Source organism: Budorcas taxicolor, chromosome 21, assembly GCF_023091745.1.
Source record: "Budorcas taxicolor isolate Tak-1 chromosome 21, Takin1.1, whole genome shotgun sequence".
In the NCBI taxonomy this organism is placed as follows: Eukaryota; Metazoa; Chordata; class Mammalia; order Artiodactyla; family Bovidae; genus Budorcas; species Budorcas taxicolor.
In genome coordinates this window covers 9,066,866-9,084,261 of record NC_068930.1, presented here as the reverse complement: position 1 = coordinate 9,084,261, position 17,396 = coordinate 9,066,866, and the positions used below count along the sequence as shown (strand labels likewise).

Here is a 17,396-nt window from a genome sequence, read left to right as displayed (position 1 = left end):
TGGGTAGGGGTGAGCAAACAGTTGGGGTGGGAGTCTCCTGGTTCAGTTCTATGTGGTCGCTATCCCCACCAACCCTTGTTTCCAGTGTGTGCACACACACGCACACACACACACACACACACACACACACACGGTTCAGGTCTATGCGGTCGCCATCTCCTCCAATCATTGTTTCCAGTGTGTGCACATGCACGCACACACACACACAGTTCAGGTCTATGCGGTCAGCATCCCCACCAACCCTTGTTTCCAGTGTGTGCACACGTGCACACACACACACACTGTTCAGGTCTATGTGGTCGCCATCCCCACCAACCCTTGTTTCCAGTGTGCACACACGAGTGCATGCAATAAACACACACATGCTACCTTCCAAGTCAGCGTCCTTATAGTTCTCAGCTTGGAAGAACGAGCCTGCCCTGAGCCCCGGCTCTGGCCAGACCTGCTGGGGAGGGAGTGGCTGGCACCAGTCCAGGGCTTGCCCCAAAGGCTGGATGCACACCAATTTGAAGCCACTGGATGCCAGCCGTGGGCAGAGGCCCTGTACATCCCCTTAGTCTCTCTTGTTCTCACTGCCCAGCTGATCAAGCTGGCTGTGGCAGAAAGTAGGCACTGCAGCCTTCTAATATCTTAGTGTCCAGAAGGCCAGGAGGCGTTATGCTTTATGGCCTGGCTAGGAAGGTGAAGGCCAGCTAAAGGCTCTACTTCCCTGGAAGCCATGCACAGTGGGCTGTGTGGGGGCAGTTTGCCAGAATGTGCGCCCATGTCCTCAGCCAAGGAGGGGCCAAGTGCTGAGCTGAGCTCCTTAGCATTCTTCACATCCATCTTTGGACATTCTGCTGCTCCTGGGGAGCTTATAGCACTCAGGAAAACAAAACATCCATCTGGTCCTCAAATCCAGAGTGATCAAAAGCTCTGGCAAGGCATCCACAGAGCATGGATGCCATGGGGACTCAGGACCCCACCGTGTGTCCACCCAGTAATGGAACTCTGAACTGGGGCTCAGGAGCCTGGACTCTGTCAGAGAGCCGGGGCCGAGTCGCTTAACCTCTCTGCACCTCTGCCCCTTCTTCTGTTATGCAGGGATCAGCACGGGAAAGGGCTGCTGGCGCAGGGGTCACTGCACAGAGGAACCAAGGCTGGGGCCCCAGACCCCCAAGGCCCAGCCGATCCCTCCTCACCTCTCCTCCTGCCTGGGGACACCCGTGACCACAGGTGTTGCCCTTTAGCGGTATAGGCTGCATTCAGGATGTGACCACAAGGACCCTTCGAATAACGACAGCTTTATTCTAATTCACACCTGGACATATGGAGTCCAGACAATGCTATTCTGCCTGGCCAGACAGATAAATTAAATCCCAAAGTGCCTGGAGGAGCCTGGGGAGACGCAACAGCCCTGCTAGGCCCCAGGTCACGAAGGCCATGTGCAGATGGAGGCGAGGTTGCCAGATTTCCGTAGAAAGGCCCAAATCCAGATTGCCAGGTGAAATTTCCCATTTTTCTTTTTTTTTTTTTTTGAAATTTCCCATTTTTCAACTGTTAGCAATCAACTCTCAGACAAGGCAATGGCACCCCACTCCAGTACTCTTGCCTGGAAAACCCCATGGACAGAGGAGCCTGGTGGGCTGCAATCCATGGGGTTGCTAAGAGCGGACATGACTGAGTGACTTCCCTTTCACTTTTCACTTTCATGCACTGGAGAAGGAAATGGCAACCCAGTCCAGTGTTCTTGCCTGGAGAATCCCAGGGATGGAGGAGCCTGGTGGGCTGCAGTCCATGGGGTCGCTAAGAGTCGGACATGACTGAGCAACTTCACTTTCACTTTTTACTTTCATGCATTGGAGAAGGAAATGGCAACCCACTCCAGTGTTCTTGCCTGGAGAATCCCAGGGACGGGGGAGCCTGGTGGGCTGCCATCTATGGGGTCACACAGAGTTGGACACCTCTGAAGTGACTTAGCAGCAGCAGCAATCAATTCTAAACTGTTCCCACCAGTGTATGGCCTTCGACCATAGATATCAATGGAAGCAAATGAGGAGCTGCCAGTTACTGAGACCAAAAGGAAACAAACACGCTCCAGGTTCTCACTGGAAATTTTCATCAGAAAATCAGACAGGAGAAACCTTACAGCATTTGGAAGAAGGTTCTAGAACACTCATGGAAGGTTCTCAGGGTGACAATGGTATCCACCTTGAGTACAGGTCAAGGATATCAGATGAATGTATAAAGGAATAGCTAGCAGGGAACTTTCATTCACTTGAATGCTGTTGAACTCCCCTGCCCCGAGGCTCTGGGAGATGGCCTCCTTTCCTCAACCCAGGGCCGTGTGCTTTCCCCTCAAGCGTCGTCCAGCCCTCGCCCAAGGGCCCTGGGGACAATGATGCTCTGTCTGCCAACAGCGTCTCTGTGTCTGCCTGGGGACAGACTCCCAACCGCTGAGGAGGCTCTCTCAATGGCTGGTGACGAAGCCCACTGCAGGATGCATGGGTCCCCTTGGCATTCTTCCCTGCTTTGGGGGTTCTCGGGGCCCTTCTAAATGGACCCCGTATGGGTTCACCAGCAGGTGTGGAGTTGGGAGAGAAAGTGAATTCAGCTGGTGAGACTGGGACCATCTGGTTGAACTGGGGCCCATGGTGAGAGGGCTGAGCCCCTTGAGTCACCTCCACTTCCTGGGTGGGATGGATGCACAGGCACCATACTCACCTTGGACCAGCTCCCGGTTTTCCACTCATAGCAGCCAGAGTAGTCCTCACAGGGCTCCTCGGCTCTCGGCCTAGTGGACGCATCACATTTTCCTTGGGAGTTGGTGCACGTCACAGTCCGTTTCTGTGTGCCTTTGCCACAGCTGGAAGAACACTGCAAGACACCACTCGGAGACTGAATCCAGTCCAATCCAGTCAGGTCCATCCACACCTGTTAAGTGCCTACCAGGTGCCAGCCCCAGCACTGAGGATACAAGGATGAGGATGCTATTTTCTGTCCTTGAAAAGCTCCTGGCCTTTTTGAGTCTTATGCACACGGTCCTACTCTGCTCCTCCCAGCTGGCCTCCAGGTCCTGTGCTTGGCCTGAGCCATTCGGGAGTAAAGGCACCAGTTCAGGGGTGGCAGTGGGGGAGGAGATGGAGAGCAAAGCCCCCAGTGACTCTCACAGAAGGTGCCTGCAAGCCCCTGGGTTTCATGTGAACACCAAGAATGGTAACAGGGTCATGCTCCTTGTGCTATTTCACTTCCTGGGAAACAGGAAGAGATGGTGTGGGCAGGGGACCCAAACAGCGGAGTGCCGTGTGAATCCTCAGAGTTTCCCACACCCCTAGGCAGCAAGATCCATGGAAACAGGAACAGAGCTGGAGAGGCGACAAGGCACAGACGAGGCAGACCTGAGGGGTGGTCTGGAGCCCAGTTGGGAGATTCCCAGCCCTGTCCTCTGGGCTGGAGATCGGCTGGTGCCTGGCTGACACGAGTGAATTCTTACTCATCTCAAAACAAAGCATGAGGGAACTCAAACCCTGGCTCTGTAACTACCTGGAGGGGTGGGAGGGGTGGGAGGTGGTGGGGAGGTTGAAGAGGGAGGGACACATGTATACCTGTGGCTGACTCAGGTGGACGGACGCCAGAGGCCAACGCAATATTGTGAAGCAATTCTCCTTCAGTTAAAAATAAACGAGTTTGGGGAAGAAAAAAACAAACCACAAAGCACGAGGAAGAGAGGACCCTTGACCCTGGGAGACACAACTGACTTGATCAGCAAGCAGAGGTGACATGGTCGGGGAACCTGGGGAGCCCACCCTCTGGTCGCCATGTGGGGAAGCCCAGTCCCCACCACGGAGACAAAAACACAGCCGGCAGAGACGGTGGCCGAAGGCTGGGTTCTGTCCAATGCACAGACACGAAGAGACCTGGGAGATCTGGAGGGGACTCCCTCCCAACAGCTGGGTGGGGCTCCCACCAGCCACAGAAGCATGAGTGGAGCCCCAACAACTCTAACTTTGGTTCTCACCCTTGCGTGATTGAGAGGGTACATAGTGATTTTTCTTGAGCTACAACAAACTTGACTTTTCACAAGTTCCACTATGTCCACTGGAAAAATGCACATAAAGGACAAATGTCATTCTTTATATTTGTTATTAATATTTATCTCAAAATGTTATCTAGTTTTATTTTTCCTATGAATTCAACCTAGCTCTCCATCTGAAGGTCCTATTCTTGTTTTCTTTATTTACTTTTTTGAGATGAATTTAAACTGGTTTGTTTTAGAAGTAATACACGTTTCACAGGTCATTATGGTATCATTGAGGGGCAGGGGGTTGGAAGAGCACTTGCATTTGATCTTGCATGTGGGTTTTAAAGGGACTTCGGATGCAAGGAGTCAGTCCCTGGCAGGCTTTACGCACAGGCCTCCTAGGGCAGGAGGCGTGGGGCCAGGGACCCTGGGTTATTGTGTTAAAGGGCTCGCCTTCCGACCAATTCAGCAACTCCATTCTCACCATCTGCCTCATGGGCAGCTCCCTGGTACCAGCACCCACACCATCAGCTCCTTCTGCAACTAGGGGCCTACTCACCACTTCTGCCTGAGTTCCTGCTTTGTCTCTCTCTACTCTGCGTTCCTTGCCTCGTCCCTTGAATTTCAAACACTCAACACCAAGCCCACTTCTTGACCAAATCCTGGTCTGGCCCCTTTTGACCAGCAGCCTGTTGGTGGAAAAGCCTTTAGGGAGGGCACTGCTGCAGGCTGGGATCACCCTGCAAAGGGACCTGGGAGGGTGATGTTCAGTTTCTCTCTTGGTTTCTGACCCAGGGGTGTGAATCAGAAGTCAAAGACAGGAGACAGTTGCTACCTTTTGCTTCCTTTTAATATTTGTTCCTTATTCTGATGAAGTGGGGAAGAAGCTGGGGACTCCTGGTGCCAGTGGTCAACACTGCCAGCTGAATACAAGCAAGCCCAGCAATAAAAACTCACCCACTAGAAATTTAAACCCATTTGTTTCCAGAAGAAGAAGTGTTAGAGGGACTTCCATATGTGGTAAAGTGGTAAGGATACCAATTTTGTGAGCATCTCAGGGAGGAAAGATTTGATTGTGCATCAAATGTTTAGAAAGAAGCATTTTGAGCCTTGGCTGAGGCAGAATTAGACTGATTGGTGTGGATACTATTTCAGGATTAGCATCAGGCAACACACAGATACAGAAACAGAGATGGAGAAATTTCTTTAAATCTTGCTCCAACTGTCTTACACTTTCCAAAATAGACCTCTTCAATACTATAATGATAGTTGATTATATCAGGCTTATTTATTTTGGTTAGAGGCATTTTTTTCTTTTCCCTGTAAGAGTCCTATAGGTGGAAAATTTATGGTTTTGGTCTGATTAAAACATAAATCTTATTCGGATCAAGAAGCAGGTGATCAAGGTCCTAAGCTCATGGCAAGGGAGACTACACACCTGCCCCTAGCTTTCCAATTACCCTCCCTAAAAGCCCACTGAATGTTAAACTTCTTAACCTAGGTACATGTAAAAAGAAAAAACTTAAAAAAATTTAAACTCTGTCCTTTCCCTAAAATATCTTAAAGGGTAGGCAAAAACCTCCCCTCTTTGAACAGGTACATGTCAGGATCTGCCTAAAAAGTAAACTCAGTCGCCCAAGGGCAGACTTTTCCTTCATTAAAAATGGGCTGAATACTTTCTTATTCAAAATAATTCCAACTGTTTGGCAATAAAAAGGAACTTTAAAAATACTTTCCACACTGAAGAGTGTCTTGGATTTAGCCCTTCTGACTTTCCTAGAACACGTCTGATGGAAGACCTCAGGGAAGCATGCCCTTTATTCAGCTATTTTTTTGGTTTGTTTGTTTTATAGCCAAACAATCAAAATCATTACTGCAAGTTTACTGCAAAGCCTTGAAGGATGATATTACCAAAGATAAGATATTTCCAGGATCAGTCTTCAAAGTTAAAACTTAAGGCTTAATTGACCTCTTTCCAAAATGTTACATGGCATGAGATCTGTGACTCCAACTCACACACTAAAACCTGTCTCTCCCAGCATCCACCTGCCTCTTGCAAAGGTAACTCCACCATGACTGCTGTGGAGCTGAAGGGAAGTCTTTGAAAGCACTTTCCCAACCTAACCACCCTATAGTTACAGAGTGCACAAAAGAGATGAAAAGGTATCTATTTGTCTACCCACCTACCTATCTCCTATCTATCCTTCCATCTATATTTACAAGAGAATTCTCACAGCAAACAAACCAAACAGTACTGTGATATATATTATAAAAAATACACTATCCATGGTTTTTTGGCCATGTTGAAACATCAGATGGAATTTGACAGTATGTGACCCAGAACAAAGCTTTGAGCTGCTCCAGGGTCTGGTGAGGATATTCCTTGGGATGTGTCACAAACAGCACGGAGGGAAAGGGGCCATTTTGGGGTCCCTGCAGATGAGGCTCTGGGGCCTTGGTGATGGTCTCAGCACTGAGGGCAGCCCAGGCACCCACCTGTGACCACTCTGATGCTTCCCAGATGGACAGGCAGTCCTGGCCCTCGCAGCTCTGCACTGGTGATGGCCGGGGCACGGGGCAGTAGAGGGGCCGGGTGGCAACGTGTGTGCCGTTCTGCAGCTGGTACACGCAGGTCACTTCCCGGTGCTGGATGCCCTTCTCGCAGGTTGCTGAGCAGGGGCTCCATGGGCCTGCCACCCACCTGCCCAGAGAAAGACAAGACAGTGAGAGGACGAAGGGCCTTCCAGACAGATCACGGGATCATGGGCCTGTTGTGGGAGGGAAGGAGGCAGACGCAGCTTTGCAGTTGTGTTTGGCGACAATTCCAGACTATCAGAGCTGTCTGAGTGGTTCAGTGGTCTTCTCAGCACAGAAACCCTTCTGACCCCACTCCCCATGTCAGACTGCTACTGTCCCTACGTCTCCATCCTGCTGTCTTAGGCCATCTTTGTTCAGGTGTGATGGACACGAAGCAGGCCACATCCCAGCAGAAGCTTTGGGTGACTCTGGCTTCTCTCTCTCTCTCTCTCTTTCTGCTCTCTCTTTCTCTCTCTGTTCTCTGTGAGAACAGCATGTCCAATACAGGGGCTGCCCCACCACTGGGCTCTGTCATACATGATGCTGTGGTATGCCACTGAGATTCTGGGGTCGTTCATCACTGCAGCAAAAGGTGACCGGCAGAGCCCTTGACAGAGGACGCCCTAGCCCCAGCTCAAATACAACAGGCCTCCCCGCTTTCCAAAGGGTGGCAGGCCCTCTTGAGGAGGCAACTCAGGATGGCCAAAGTCTCTCTAGAGTGACTAAGCTGCTGAGGCCACCAGCTGAAAGTGCTCAACTATGACTTTTTCCACATGCCTAACATTTCAATGATCCCAACTCTGTCAGGTCTCTGCTGCCCTTACAGTGCTGGAAAGGAGCCAGGCAGTTTAGGAATCATTTCTCAGGACACAAACAGGGCTTTGAATATCCTTTCAGAGACTCTCTGTGCTGTGGTCCCTGGCATGCGTGTGTGCCGAGTCACTTCCATCATGTCTGACTCTATCTGACCCCGTGGACTGTAGGCCCGCCAGGCTCCTCTGTTCATGGGATTCTCCAGGCAAGAATACTGGAGTGGGTTGCCATTTCCTCCTCCAGGGGATCTTCCCAACCCAGGGATTGAACCCACATCTCCTCCATTGCAGGTGGGTTCTTCACCACCAGTGCCAGCTGGAAAGCCCTTGTGAGGCCCCAATAGTGGCAGTTCCAGGAGCTCATTGTTTGACAAAGCAGCGTTGCCTGGAGGATCAGTGCTGATAACCACTCAGTTCTCACAACAGTTAGATCCAGATCCCACCTGATGAGGCCATCCCCCTTGGAAACATCTAGGTGCTGGTGATGAGTCAGAGAATGAAACAAAGCCTGCCTCTGAATCTTGGGGATAGAAAGTAAACTGATGAGCAATATACAACAGAATACAACATAATGTAATAGAGAGAATGAAAGCTGATTGAAGGTGAAAGTGTTAGCTGCTCAGTCATGTCAGACTCTTTGCGACCCCATGGACTGTAGCCTGCCGTATAACATGTTCTATACCACAGACACAGAGAGAATGTGCCACGCCGTAATAAGTGCTTCAGAGGAAAGCAAAGCAGCATGGGGCGGATGGGGCAAGGTGAGGGTTAGCACTATATTATCCAAGGTGGGGGATGGCCTGCCATGGGCAGCACCTGGGAGGAAGTGAGGCAGGAGCCCTGTGCTTTCTGGGAGAAGATGTAGGCAGAGCACACAGCAGGTGCAAAGGCCCTGGAGGCGGTGTGTGCTGGCAGGGCCGAGGGCAGCCAGGAGCAAGCATGGCCAGGGCAGGGTGAGAAGGAGAGGGCAGGACCCGAGAGGCTGCAGGGGGAGGTCACGCAGGGCCTGGCAGGCTGCTGCCTCCTGCTTGAATAAGATGCAGTCTGAGGGTGTTTAGAGAGAGGAGGGCACGTCCCTCCAGGGCCACCCTGGCTCCGTGTGGCGGTGAGCCTACAGTGGGTGGAGGCTGCAGGGAGGGCATGGAGGAGGCCACTGCAGTGGTCCAGGTGGGAGACAAGGGTGGCCTGGACCAGATGGGGCGCTGGAGGGTGTTGGACTAAGTTTTGAGCAGATGGGGCTACCCGGTTCCATCCCAACATGGTTCCTCCTCATCCTTTAGGGCAAGCTCAGGCCACCTCATCTAGAGCTCACTCCAGACCCCTTGGCAGAGCTCACCACTCTGTCCTTCGCAGCCCATGGACTAACTGCAGTGATGCTCCTCTCATCAGACCCCTTGCTCATGCTACGAAGATGGAGACGCAGTGCCAGGCTTCGGGGTGAGGATAAGCAGCACACCCCCTGCAGGCTGCTTATGGCAGTGCCTGGCACACTGCCTTATAACGGAACCAGTATTGTCATTATTCTGTGTCTCCTTGGTGGGAGATGAAGACTTCACAGATGGCATGCAGCCTTGCTCCCATTTCAGTGTCTGACAACTGCTTGAACACTTCTGAAAGACAGGAACCAACTTCTACCCATTTCTCCTAGTCCTGGTCTTTAGAGTATAAGAATTCCTCCTCAAATATCTGAAGATAGGTCTTTGGTTCCCCTTTTAAGTTTTCTCTTCTCTTGATCAAAATAATGTACAGATTCTCAATCTGTTGTAAGTCTCAAATCAGTCACTGCTGTTCTTAAAATGATTGATATGTCACGGATAGAATAGTCCAGATGTGACCTGAAAGCGGCGAGAGAATGTGCTGGTTTTCTCTTTAAGTGGGGACTTGCTTTCATGAATGCTCCCCAACTCTGCGCCATTTCCTTTCTTTCTTAAAGAAACCACACTAACCTCTGCTAGCACCTATTACGTTTTTCTCTCAATAACTGACTCTCAGCTTCCGGGAGCCAGCACGGGAGATCCCACCCATGACAAGGTCATGTGGAGAGACTTGACGGGCAAGGTGGATCAGGACTCGAGGGATCCCCTGGACCTGCTCGAGCATCTACCCCAAAATCAGAATTTGTCCGTCTTACTATCTTATGCTTTTCGCCAAACTCTTCTGATATTAATGGGGGCTGTCCCTGACCACCTTTCTCTGAAGGAAATCAACTTAGAACTCTAGTTAATAAGTCTCCTGGGCATGATAAGAGTGTTTCAATTCAAACCCCTCTGACAGCTTTCTAACTTGCCTGATAGGTTTATCCAGGTGCTTACAGCTAAGCATGTGATTGTTTACAGCCTCCCAACCACAAGAGGCATGGGGAGCTTAAAACACTCTAGGAATGTAGAGCCTTTCGGGGAGTTAAAAATTATTAGAATAGAACTGGTTAAGGGTTTCATTGTTGAGCCAATACTTGCCACCAAGTTTTCATATCTTTCGTTGTGTACCTGGGAGTGCATTAATTAATATAGTTGATATATGGAAATATAAGTAAGTAGCCTTGATATTTACAACATTAAACCTTGAGTTAATAAATTCCTTTCTTGTTATAGCCCACCACACCTTTGCCCTATAGGAATGCAACTTTATCTAGTGCTTTCAGGGAGTGGCGCTAGACTTTAGAAGAATCACCTTTAGAGAAAATAAGTTTTCTGGTTAACTAACCTTTATCAGAAAGAAGGGTCATAAAATGTTAGTAGGCCTCCTGGCCAGATGATGATGTAAATCACGTAAAACTTTTGCATATGGAAAGGTATGCAGAAAGAAAGCCTGGTCTCAATAAGGGTCAGGACTGCTGACCCTGCATGACTCTGCATCTTCCATTATTCTCTATGTGCAGCTCAAGGTATATAAGCTCCCCTGGAAAATAAAGTTTTGGGGCCTTGCTCACTGAAGCTTGGTCTCACTGTGTCTTTCTTTCTCTTTATTTTCAGGCTGACTCCCTGGAGCGTAGGGGCCCTCTGAGTTCACTTTCCTGCCCGGGCTTCTAAGACCCACGTGAGAGGGAGCCCAAGGTGGGGCACCTTCCGCTATTCAAGAGGGTACCTGTGGCCTACATGAACAGAGCAAGTCTCTTGTCTGAGGCTTTATTGGCTTTCTGCATAAACCAAGGAATATCAGCCTCTTTCTCTCCTCTATTTTCTTAACTGCAACATTCTTTCCTTATCTCTCTCTGTATCTATATCTCTCTCTTGCCTCACTGTCCACGCTTCGGATACCCTAGATCCAACTGGGACTGGACCGCGGTACACAGCCAAATCTCCTTCGTCCTGACCTTTTGCGATTAACTTTGCAAATGTAAATGTTAGGTTTTAGGTGGAGACCTAGGTTTTAGGTTGAGGTCAGGTTGTTGTGCTGAGCCTTGTGAAATGGCTTAGAATCCTGCTGCTGCCTTTAGTATTTGCTGTGCTTCCCAGGGCTGAGCCCAGGGAAGCACAACACATCCACACTGTGGGATACTCATGGGATACGCAAACACTGCCGTGTCATACTCACGGGGCTATCATTGCCCTCGGCATGCATGCCACTGCCATGGGTGCCAGCTTCTCCACTTCTGGGCACATAATCAGAGCCTGTGCTCTAGGGAATGTGGGTACCAACTCTGTTCACACAAAGGTCCCATCCAGGAGACAGGGAGCTGCTAGCAGGGCTCAGCAGTCCGAGCCCACCACTGGCTACAAAAGTCAGGTCTGTGGGGGTCAGATTCCTGTAGAGCTGGGAGGGACTGCCAGCCCCTCAGGTCTTTCTCTCCTTTACCTCTGGTGTCTGTTGTGTGCTATGCTTAGTCGCTCAGTCATGTCCCACCCTTGTGACCCCATGGACTCCTACCAGACTCCTCTGTCCATGGGGATTCTCCAGGCAAGAATACTGGAGTGGGTTGCCATGCCCTCCTCCAGGGGATCTTCCCACCCAGGGATTGAACCCAGGTCAGTGTTTGATCAGAATCTTTACCATCTGAGCCACCGGAAGCTCGTACTTCTCAAAAGGATGACACGATGGAAAAGAGCTCATGTACCCCTTGTCCTCTTTCCAGAAGAATCCTAAGATCCATCCCTGCCTGAAACACGTGCCAAGCCACCGACAGAAGGGCTCTGTGTCATGGGCACACCTGCTAAGGGTTATTTGAACTATTTTTCAGCTGGACCTTCTTGCTCTTGAACTTAAGAAATACCTTGGTGAGGAATGGGGATGAAAAGTGGCCTCCCTAAGACTTTGCTTTTGGTGACAGAAAGAAACCACTTCTGCTGAAGGGCTCGGCTGCACGAGGCCCACGTGGGACAGGAGATGACATCACATGCCTGGACATCACAGTCAAGTCCCATCGATTCCAAGTCTATTAACTTGAGAAGGGCCAACAGTTCCACACAACAATATGTACTACAATTACAATGCAAACCTGAGCTTTTTTTACTCATATCCTCTAAAACTCTTAACAGCGACATTCATTAGCCAAGTTTGAGTTAGTAGTTCTTCTTAAAAGCAATAAAACTGTAATTCTTGATGAAGCCACCATACTACTTCCATAATTCAGGTCCCTCCCCCATTCCCACAGGGTCAGGTCAGCCTCTCCTGTCCAACCAACACAGACACATCTCCTTTGTACGAGTGCCAAGTTCAATCATTCTAATCAGGTAGTTTTCCGCCTTTATCTGTGGTTTCTCTTTCCCCAGTTTACTAACAGTCAACTGCAATCTGAAGACATTAAGTGGAAAATTCCAGAAATAAACAATTCATAAGTTTAAACTGTGTGCTGTTCTGAGCAGTGGGATGAAATCTCCCACCATCCCAATCAGTCCCACCTGGGATGTGAACCATTCCTTTGCCTAGCTTATCCACACTGTATAGGCTCCCTGCTGCTTAGTACAGGAAATACATAGTATGTAAATACCTGCAGGGTTCAGTACTATCCTGGGTTTCGGGCATCTACGGAGGGGCTTGGGGTGTATGGCCCATGGACGAGAGGGGACTACTAGATTTTGGACAGCTCTGTTACTACTTGACACCCTGTTTTTTGTTTTGTTTTATTTTGTTTTGCTGCTGTCGCAAACTGCTATAAACTTAAGGGCACCCAAAAATACAGACTGATTATCTTGCACTTCTGGAGGTAGAAAGACTGATGTGGATCTCAAGGGGCTAAAATCAAGGTGCTGCATGGCTGGTTCCTTCTGGAGACTCGAGGAAGACTGGGCTTCCTTGCCTTTCCCAGCTTCTACACGCTGCCCTGAGTCCCTGGCTGGTGGCACCTTCTTCCGTCTTCAAAGCCAGCAAATCAGGTAGAACTCTTCTCGCGCTATATCACTCCAACCTTCTCTTCTGCGTCCCTCTTCTGTTTTAGGACCCTTGCGATTACACTGGACCCACTCAGATAATTCAGGAAAAACCAGCTGACTAGAAACCTGTATTAATTTGCTAGAGCTGCTGCGAAGAAGTAACACAAGCTGGGTGGCTTAAAACAGTTCAGTTCAGTCGCTCAGTGGTGTCTGACTCTTTGCGACCCCATGGACTGCAGCACGCCAGGCCTCCCTGTCCATCACAGACTCTGGGAGCTTGCTCAAACTCATGTCCATCGAGTCGGTGATGCCATCCAACCATCTCTCCCTCTGTCATCCCCTTCTCCTCCTGCCTTTTATCTTTCCCACTATCAGGGTCTTTTCCAATGAGTCAGTTCTTATCATCAGGTGGCCAAAGTATGGGAACCTCAGCTTCAGCATCAGTCCTTCCAATGAATATTCAGGACTGATTTCCTTTAGCATTGACTGGTTGGATCTCCTTGCAGTACAAGGGACTCTCAAGAGTCTTCTCCAACACCACAGTTCAAAAGAATCAATTCTTTGGCGCTCAGCTTTCTTTATAGTTCAACTCTCACATCCACACATGACTGCTGGAAAAACCATAGCTTTGACTAGACAGATCTTTGTCACCAAAGTAATGTCTCTGTTTTTTAATATGCTGCCTAGGTTTGTCATAGCTTTTCTTCCAAGGAGCAAGCATGGCTACAGTCACCATCTGTGATGATTTTACTGCTGCTACTGCTGTTGAGTCGCTTCAGTTGTGTCTGACTCTGTGCGACCCCATAAACGTCAGCCCACCAGGCTGCCCCATCCCTGGGATTCTCCAGGCAAGAACACTGGAGTGGGTTGCCATTTCCTTCTCCAATGCATGGAAGTGAAAAGTCAAAGTGAAGTCGCTCAGTCGTGTCTGACTCTTAGTGACCCCATGGACTGTAGCCTACCAGGCTCTTCTGTCCATGGGATTTTCCAGGCAAGAGTACTGGAGTGGGGTGCCATTGCCCCCCAAAATAAAGTCTCTCACTGTTTCCATTGTTTTCCCATTTATTTGCCATGAAGTGATGGGCCCAGATGCCATCTTTGTTTTCTGAATGTTGAGTTTTAAGCCAGCTTTTCACTCTCCCCTTTCACTTTCATCAAGAAGCTCTTTAGTTCCTCTTTGCTTTCTGCCATAAGGGTGGTGTCATCTGCCTATCTGAGGTTATTGATTTTTCTCCTGGTGGCAATCTTGATTCCAGCTTGTGCTTCATCTAGCCTGGCATTTCTCATGATATATTCTGCATATAAGTTAAATAAACAGGGTGACAATATACAGCCTTGATGTACTCCTTTCCCAATTTGGAACCAGTCTGTTGTTCCATGTCCAGTTCTAACTGTTGCTTCTTGACCTGCATACAGATTCCGCAGGAGGCAGGTACGGTGGTCTGGCATTCCCATTTCTTTAAGTTTGGCATTCCCAAACTCTTCTACCGTTTGTTGTGACCCACACAGTCAAAGACTTTGGCATAGTCAATAAAGCAGAAGTAGATGTTTTTCTGAAACTCTCTTGCTTTTTCTATGACCCAATGAATGTTGGAAATTTGATCTCTGGTTCCTCTGCCTTTTCTAAATCCAGCTTGAACATCTGGAAGTTCTTAGTTCACATACTGTTGAAGCCTTGTTTGGAGAATTTTGAGCATTTCTTTGCTAGTGTGTGAGATGACTGCAATTGTGCGGTAGTTTGAACATTCTTTGGCATTGTCTTTCTTTAGGATTGGAATGAAAACTGACCTTCTCCAGTCTTGTGGTCACTGCAGACAGAATGAAAATCACAAGCACAGAAAAGTAACCAAAATGACCACATGGACCACAGCCTTGTCTAACTCAAGGAAACTATGTGCCGTGCCATGTAGGGCCACCCAAGACAGATGGATCAAAATGGAGAGTTCTGACAAAAACGTGGTTCACTGGAGAAGGGAATGGAACCACCTCAGTCTTCTTGCTTTGAGAATCCCATGAACAGAATGAAAAGGCAAAAAGATAGGACACCGAAAGATGAACACCCCAAGTTGGTACGTGCCCAATATGCTACTGGAGATCAGTGGAGAAATAACTCCAGAAAGAATGGAGAGACGGAGCCAAAGTGAAAACAACGTCCAGTTATGGATGTGACTGGTGATGGAAGTAAAGTCCAATGCTGCAAAGAACACTATTGCATAGGAACCTGGAATGTTAGGTCCATGAATCAAGGTAAATTGGAAGTGACCAAACAGGAGATGGCAAGAGTGAACATCGACATTTTAGGAATCAGTGAACAAAAATGGACTGGAATGGGTGAATTTAACTCAGAAGACCATTATATCTACTGAGGCCAAGAATCCCTTTGAAAAAATGGAGTAACCCTCATAGTCAACAAAAGAGTCCAAAATGCAGTACTTGGATGCAATCTCAAAAATGACAGAATGATCTCTGTTCATTTCTAAGGCAGACCATTCAATATCACAGTAATCCAAGTCTATGATCCAATCCACTAGTGCCGAAGAAGCTGAAGTTGAATGGTTAAATGAACCTACAAGACCTTCTAGAACTAACGCCAAAAAAAGATGCCTTTTTCATCATAGGGGACTGGAATGCAAAACTAGGAAGTCAAGAGATACCTGGAGTAACAGGCAAGTTTGGCCTTGGAGTACAAAATGAAGCAGGGCAAAGGCTAATAGAGTTTTGCCAAGAGAATGCACTGGTCATAGTAAACACCCTCTTCCAACAACATAAGAGAAGACTCTACACATGGACATCACCAGATGGTCAACACCAAAATCAGATTGATTCTATTCTTTGTAGCCAAAATGGAGATGCTCTATACAGTCAAGCAAAAACAGGATGGGGAGCTGACTGTGGCTCAGATCATGAAATTCAGACTTAAATGGAAGAAATTAGGGAAAACCACTAGACCATTCAGGTATGACCTAAATCAAATCCCTTATAATTATATAGTGGAAGTGACAAAAATAAATTCAATGGATTAGATTTGATAGACAGAGTGCCTCAAAAACTATGGATAGAGGTTCATGACATTGTACAGGAAGCAGTGACCAAGACTATTCCCAAGAAAAAGAAATGCAAAAAGGCAGAATGGTTGTCTGAAGAGGCCTTACAAATAGCTGAGAAAAGAAGAGAAGTGAAAGGCAAAGGAGAAAAGGAAAGATATACCCATCTGAATGTAGAGTTCTAAAGAGAAGCACAGAGAGATAAGAGAGCCTTCCTAAGTCATCAACGCAAAGGAATAGAGGAAAGCTATAGAAAGGGCAAGACTAGAGATCTTCTTCAGGAAAATTAGAGATACCAAGGGAAAATTTCACGCAAAGATGGGCTCGATAAAGGACAGAAATGGTATGGATCTAACAGAAGCAGAAGATATTAAGAAGAGGTGGCAAGAATACAGAGAAGAACTGTACAAAAAACATCTTCATGACCGAGATAACCATGATGGTGTGATCAGTCACCTAGAGCCAGACATCCTGGAATGCAAAGTCAAGTGGGCCTTAGGAAGCATCACTATGAACAAAGCTAGTGGAGGTGATGGAATTCCAGCTGAGCTATTTCAAATCCTAAAAGATGATGCTGTGAAAGTGCTGCACTCAATATGCTGGCAAATTTGGAAAACTCAGCAGTGGCCACAGGACTGGAAAAGTTGTTTTCATTCCAATCCCAAAGAAAGGCTTGAAACAACAAGAATTTATTCTTACCGCTCTGGCGGCTGGAAGTAAAAAAATTAAAGTGATGGCAGGGTGGTTTCCTTCTGAGGATTCTGCGGAGTCTGTTCCATGCCTGTCTCCCAGGTTCTGGTAACTTTATTTGGGGGAGACCTATAACAACCTAATTCCACCTGCAGCCCTAACTTTCCTCTGACATGTAACCTAACATTTTCATGAGTTCCAGGGATTAGGATGTAGACATCTTTGATGGTCATTAAGTATACATCACATTAACAGTTCTCTTTTCAAAATTCAGTTTCTATTCAAGTCTTGATTTAAGACTTAAACTAGGTAAAGATCTCATGTGATCTGCTGAAATGTGTCTCACAAAGAAACAATGGCATCTTCAGGATCACATTCTACTAACACAGTTATTCTAGGTTGAATATAAAGTGAATCTCCAACATAGATAACCAAAAAAAACACATTTGTGGGTCATTCATTTTCAGCAACTTCAAACTGTCAAAAAGTGTGAGCTGTTGTATTTCAACATAACAAGCATTTAAGATAGCAAGTGGTTTGTCTGTGGGGTCAGTTTTATCCATCTCCAAAATGGGTCAGTAGGAAGGATCTGGCATTGACTAAGCACCTAGTCTGTGCCTGTCTCTGAGCCAGGAAAGTTCTTTACAGTAGCTAAATTAATTGAGGTAAGGTGCCTGTATGTGTTTGCCTGAGCATCTGTTGTAGAGACATGCAAATTCCAAACACAGAATCAAATATCCTACAGGTAAAATACCACAGCATAAAAAGAAGGATGTGAAACAGCCCAGAAGCTCCAGAAAGCTGCAGGGAGGTTAAAGAGATTTTGGCTACTGGGATGGCTACTTTGTCCAACCTCATGCCCTCTGTCCTCCAGACACGTGGGTATACACTTCATGCCAATCCCTGAACCAAGGGCCCAGGCACTCAGCTCAGCGTCCCCACCTTCACAAAGCTCAGTCAAGCA

At 47.9% G+C, this 17,396-nt stretch overlaps 1 protein-coding gene across 1 annotated transcript in view; it reads right to left on the bottom strand.

Moving 5' to 3' along the window:
- ADAMTS17 (ADAM metallopeptidase with thrombospondin type 1 motif 17) overlaps positions 1 to 17,396 on the bottom strand; it is a 393,371-nt gene that overhangs the window by 15,523 nt on the left and 360,452 nt on the right. Inside the window, exons 22-23 of the mRNA XM_052659846.1 lie at positions 6,497 to 6,701; positions 2,704 to 2,856 (exon numbers count right to left, since the gene is read on the bottom strand). Coding sequence (XP_052515806.1) covers positions 2,704 to 2,856; positions 6,497 to 6,701 — 358 coding nt within the window. The remainder of the gene's footprint in view (positions 1 to 2,703; positions 2,857 to 6,496; positions 6,702 to 17,396) is intronic.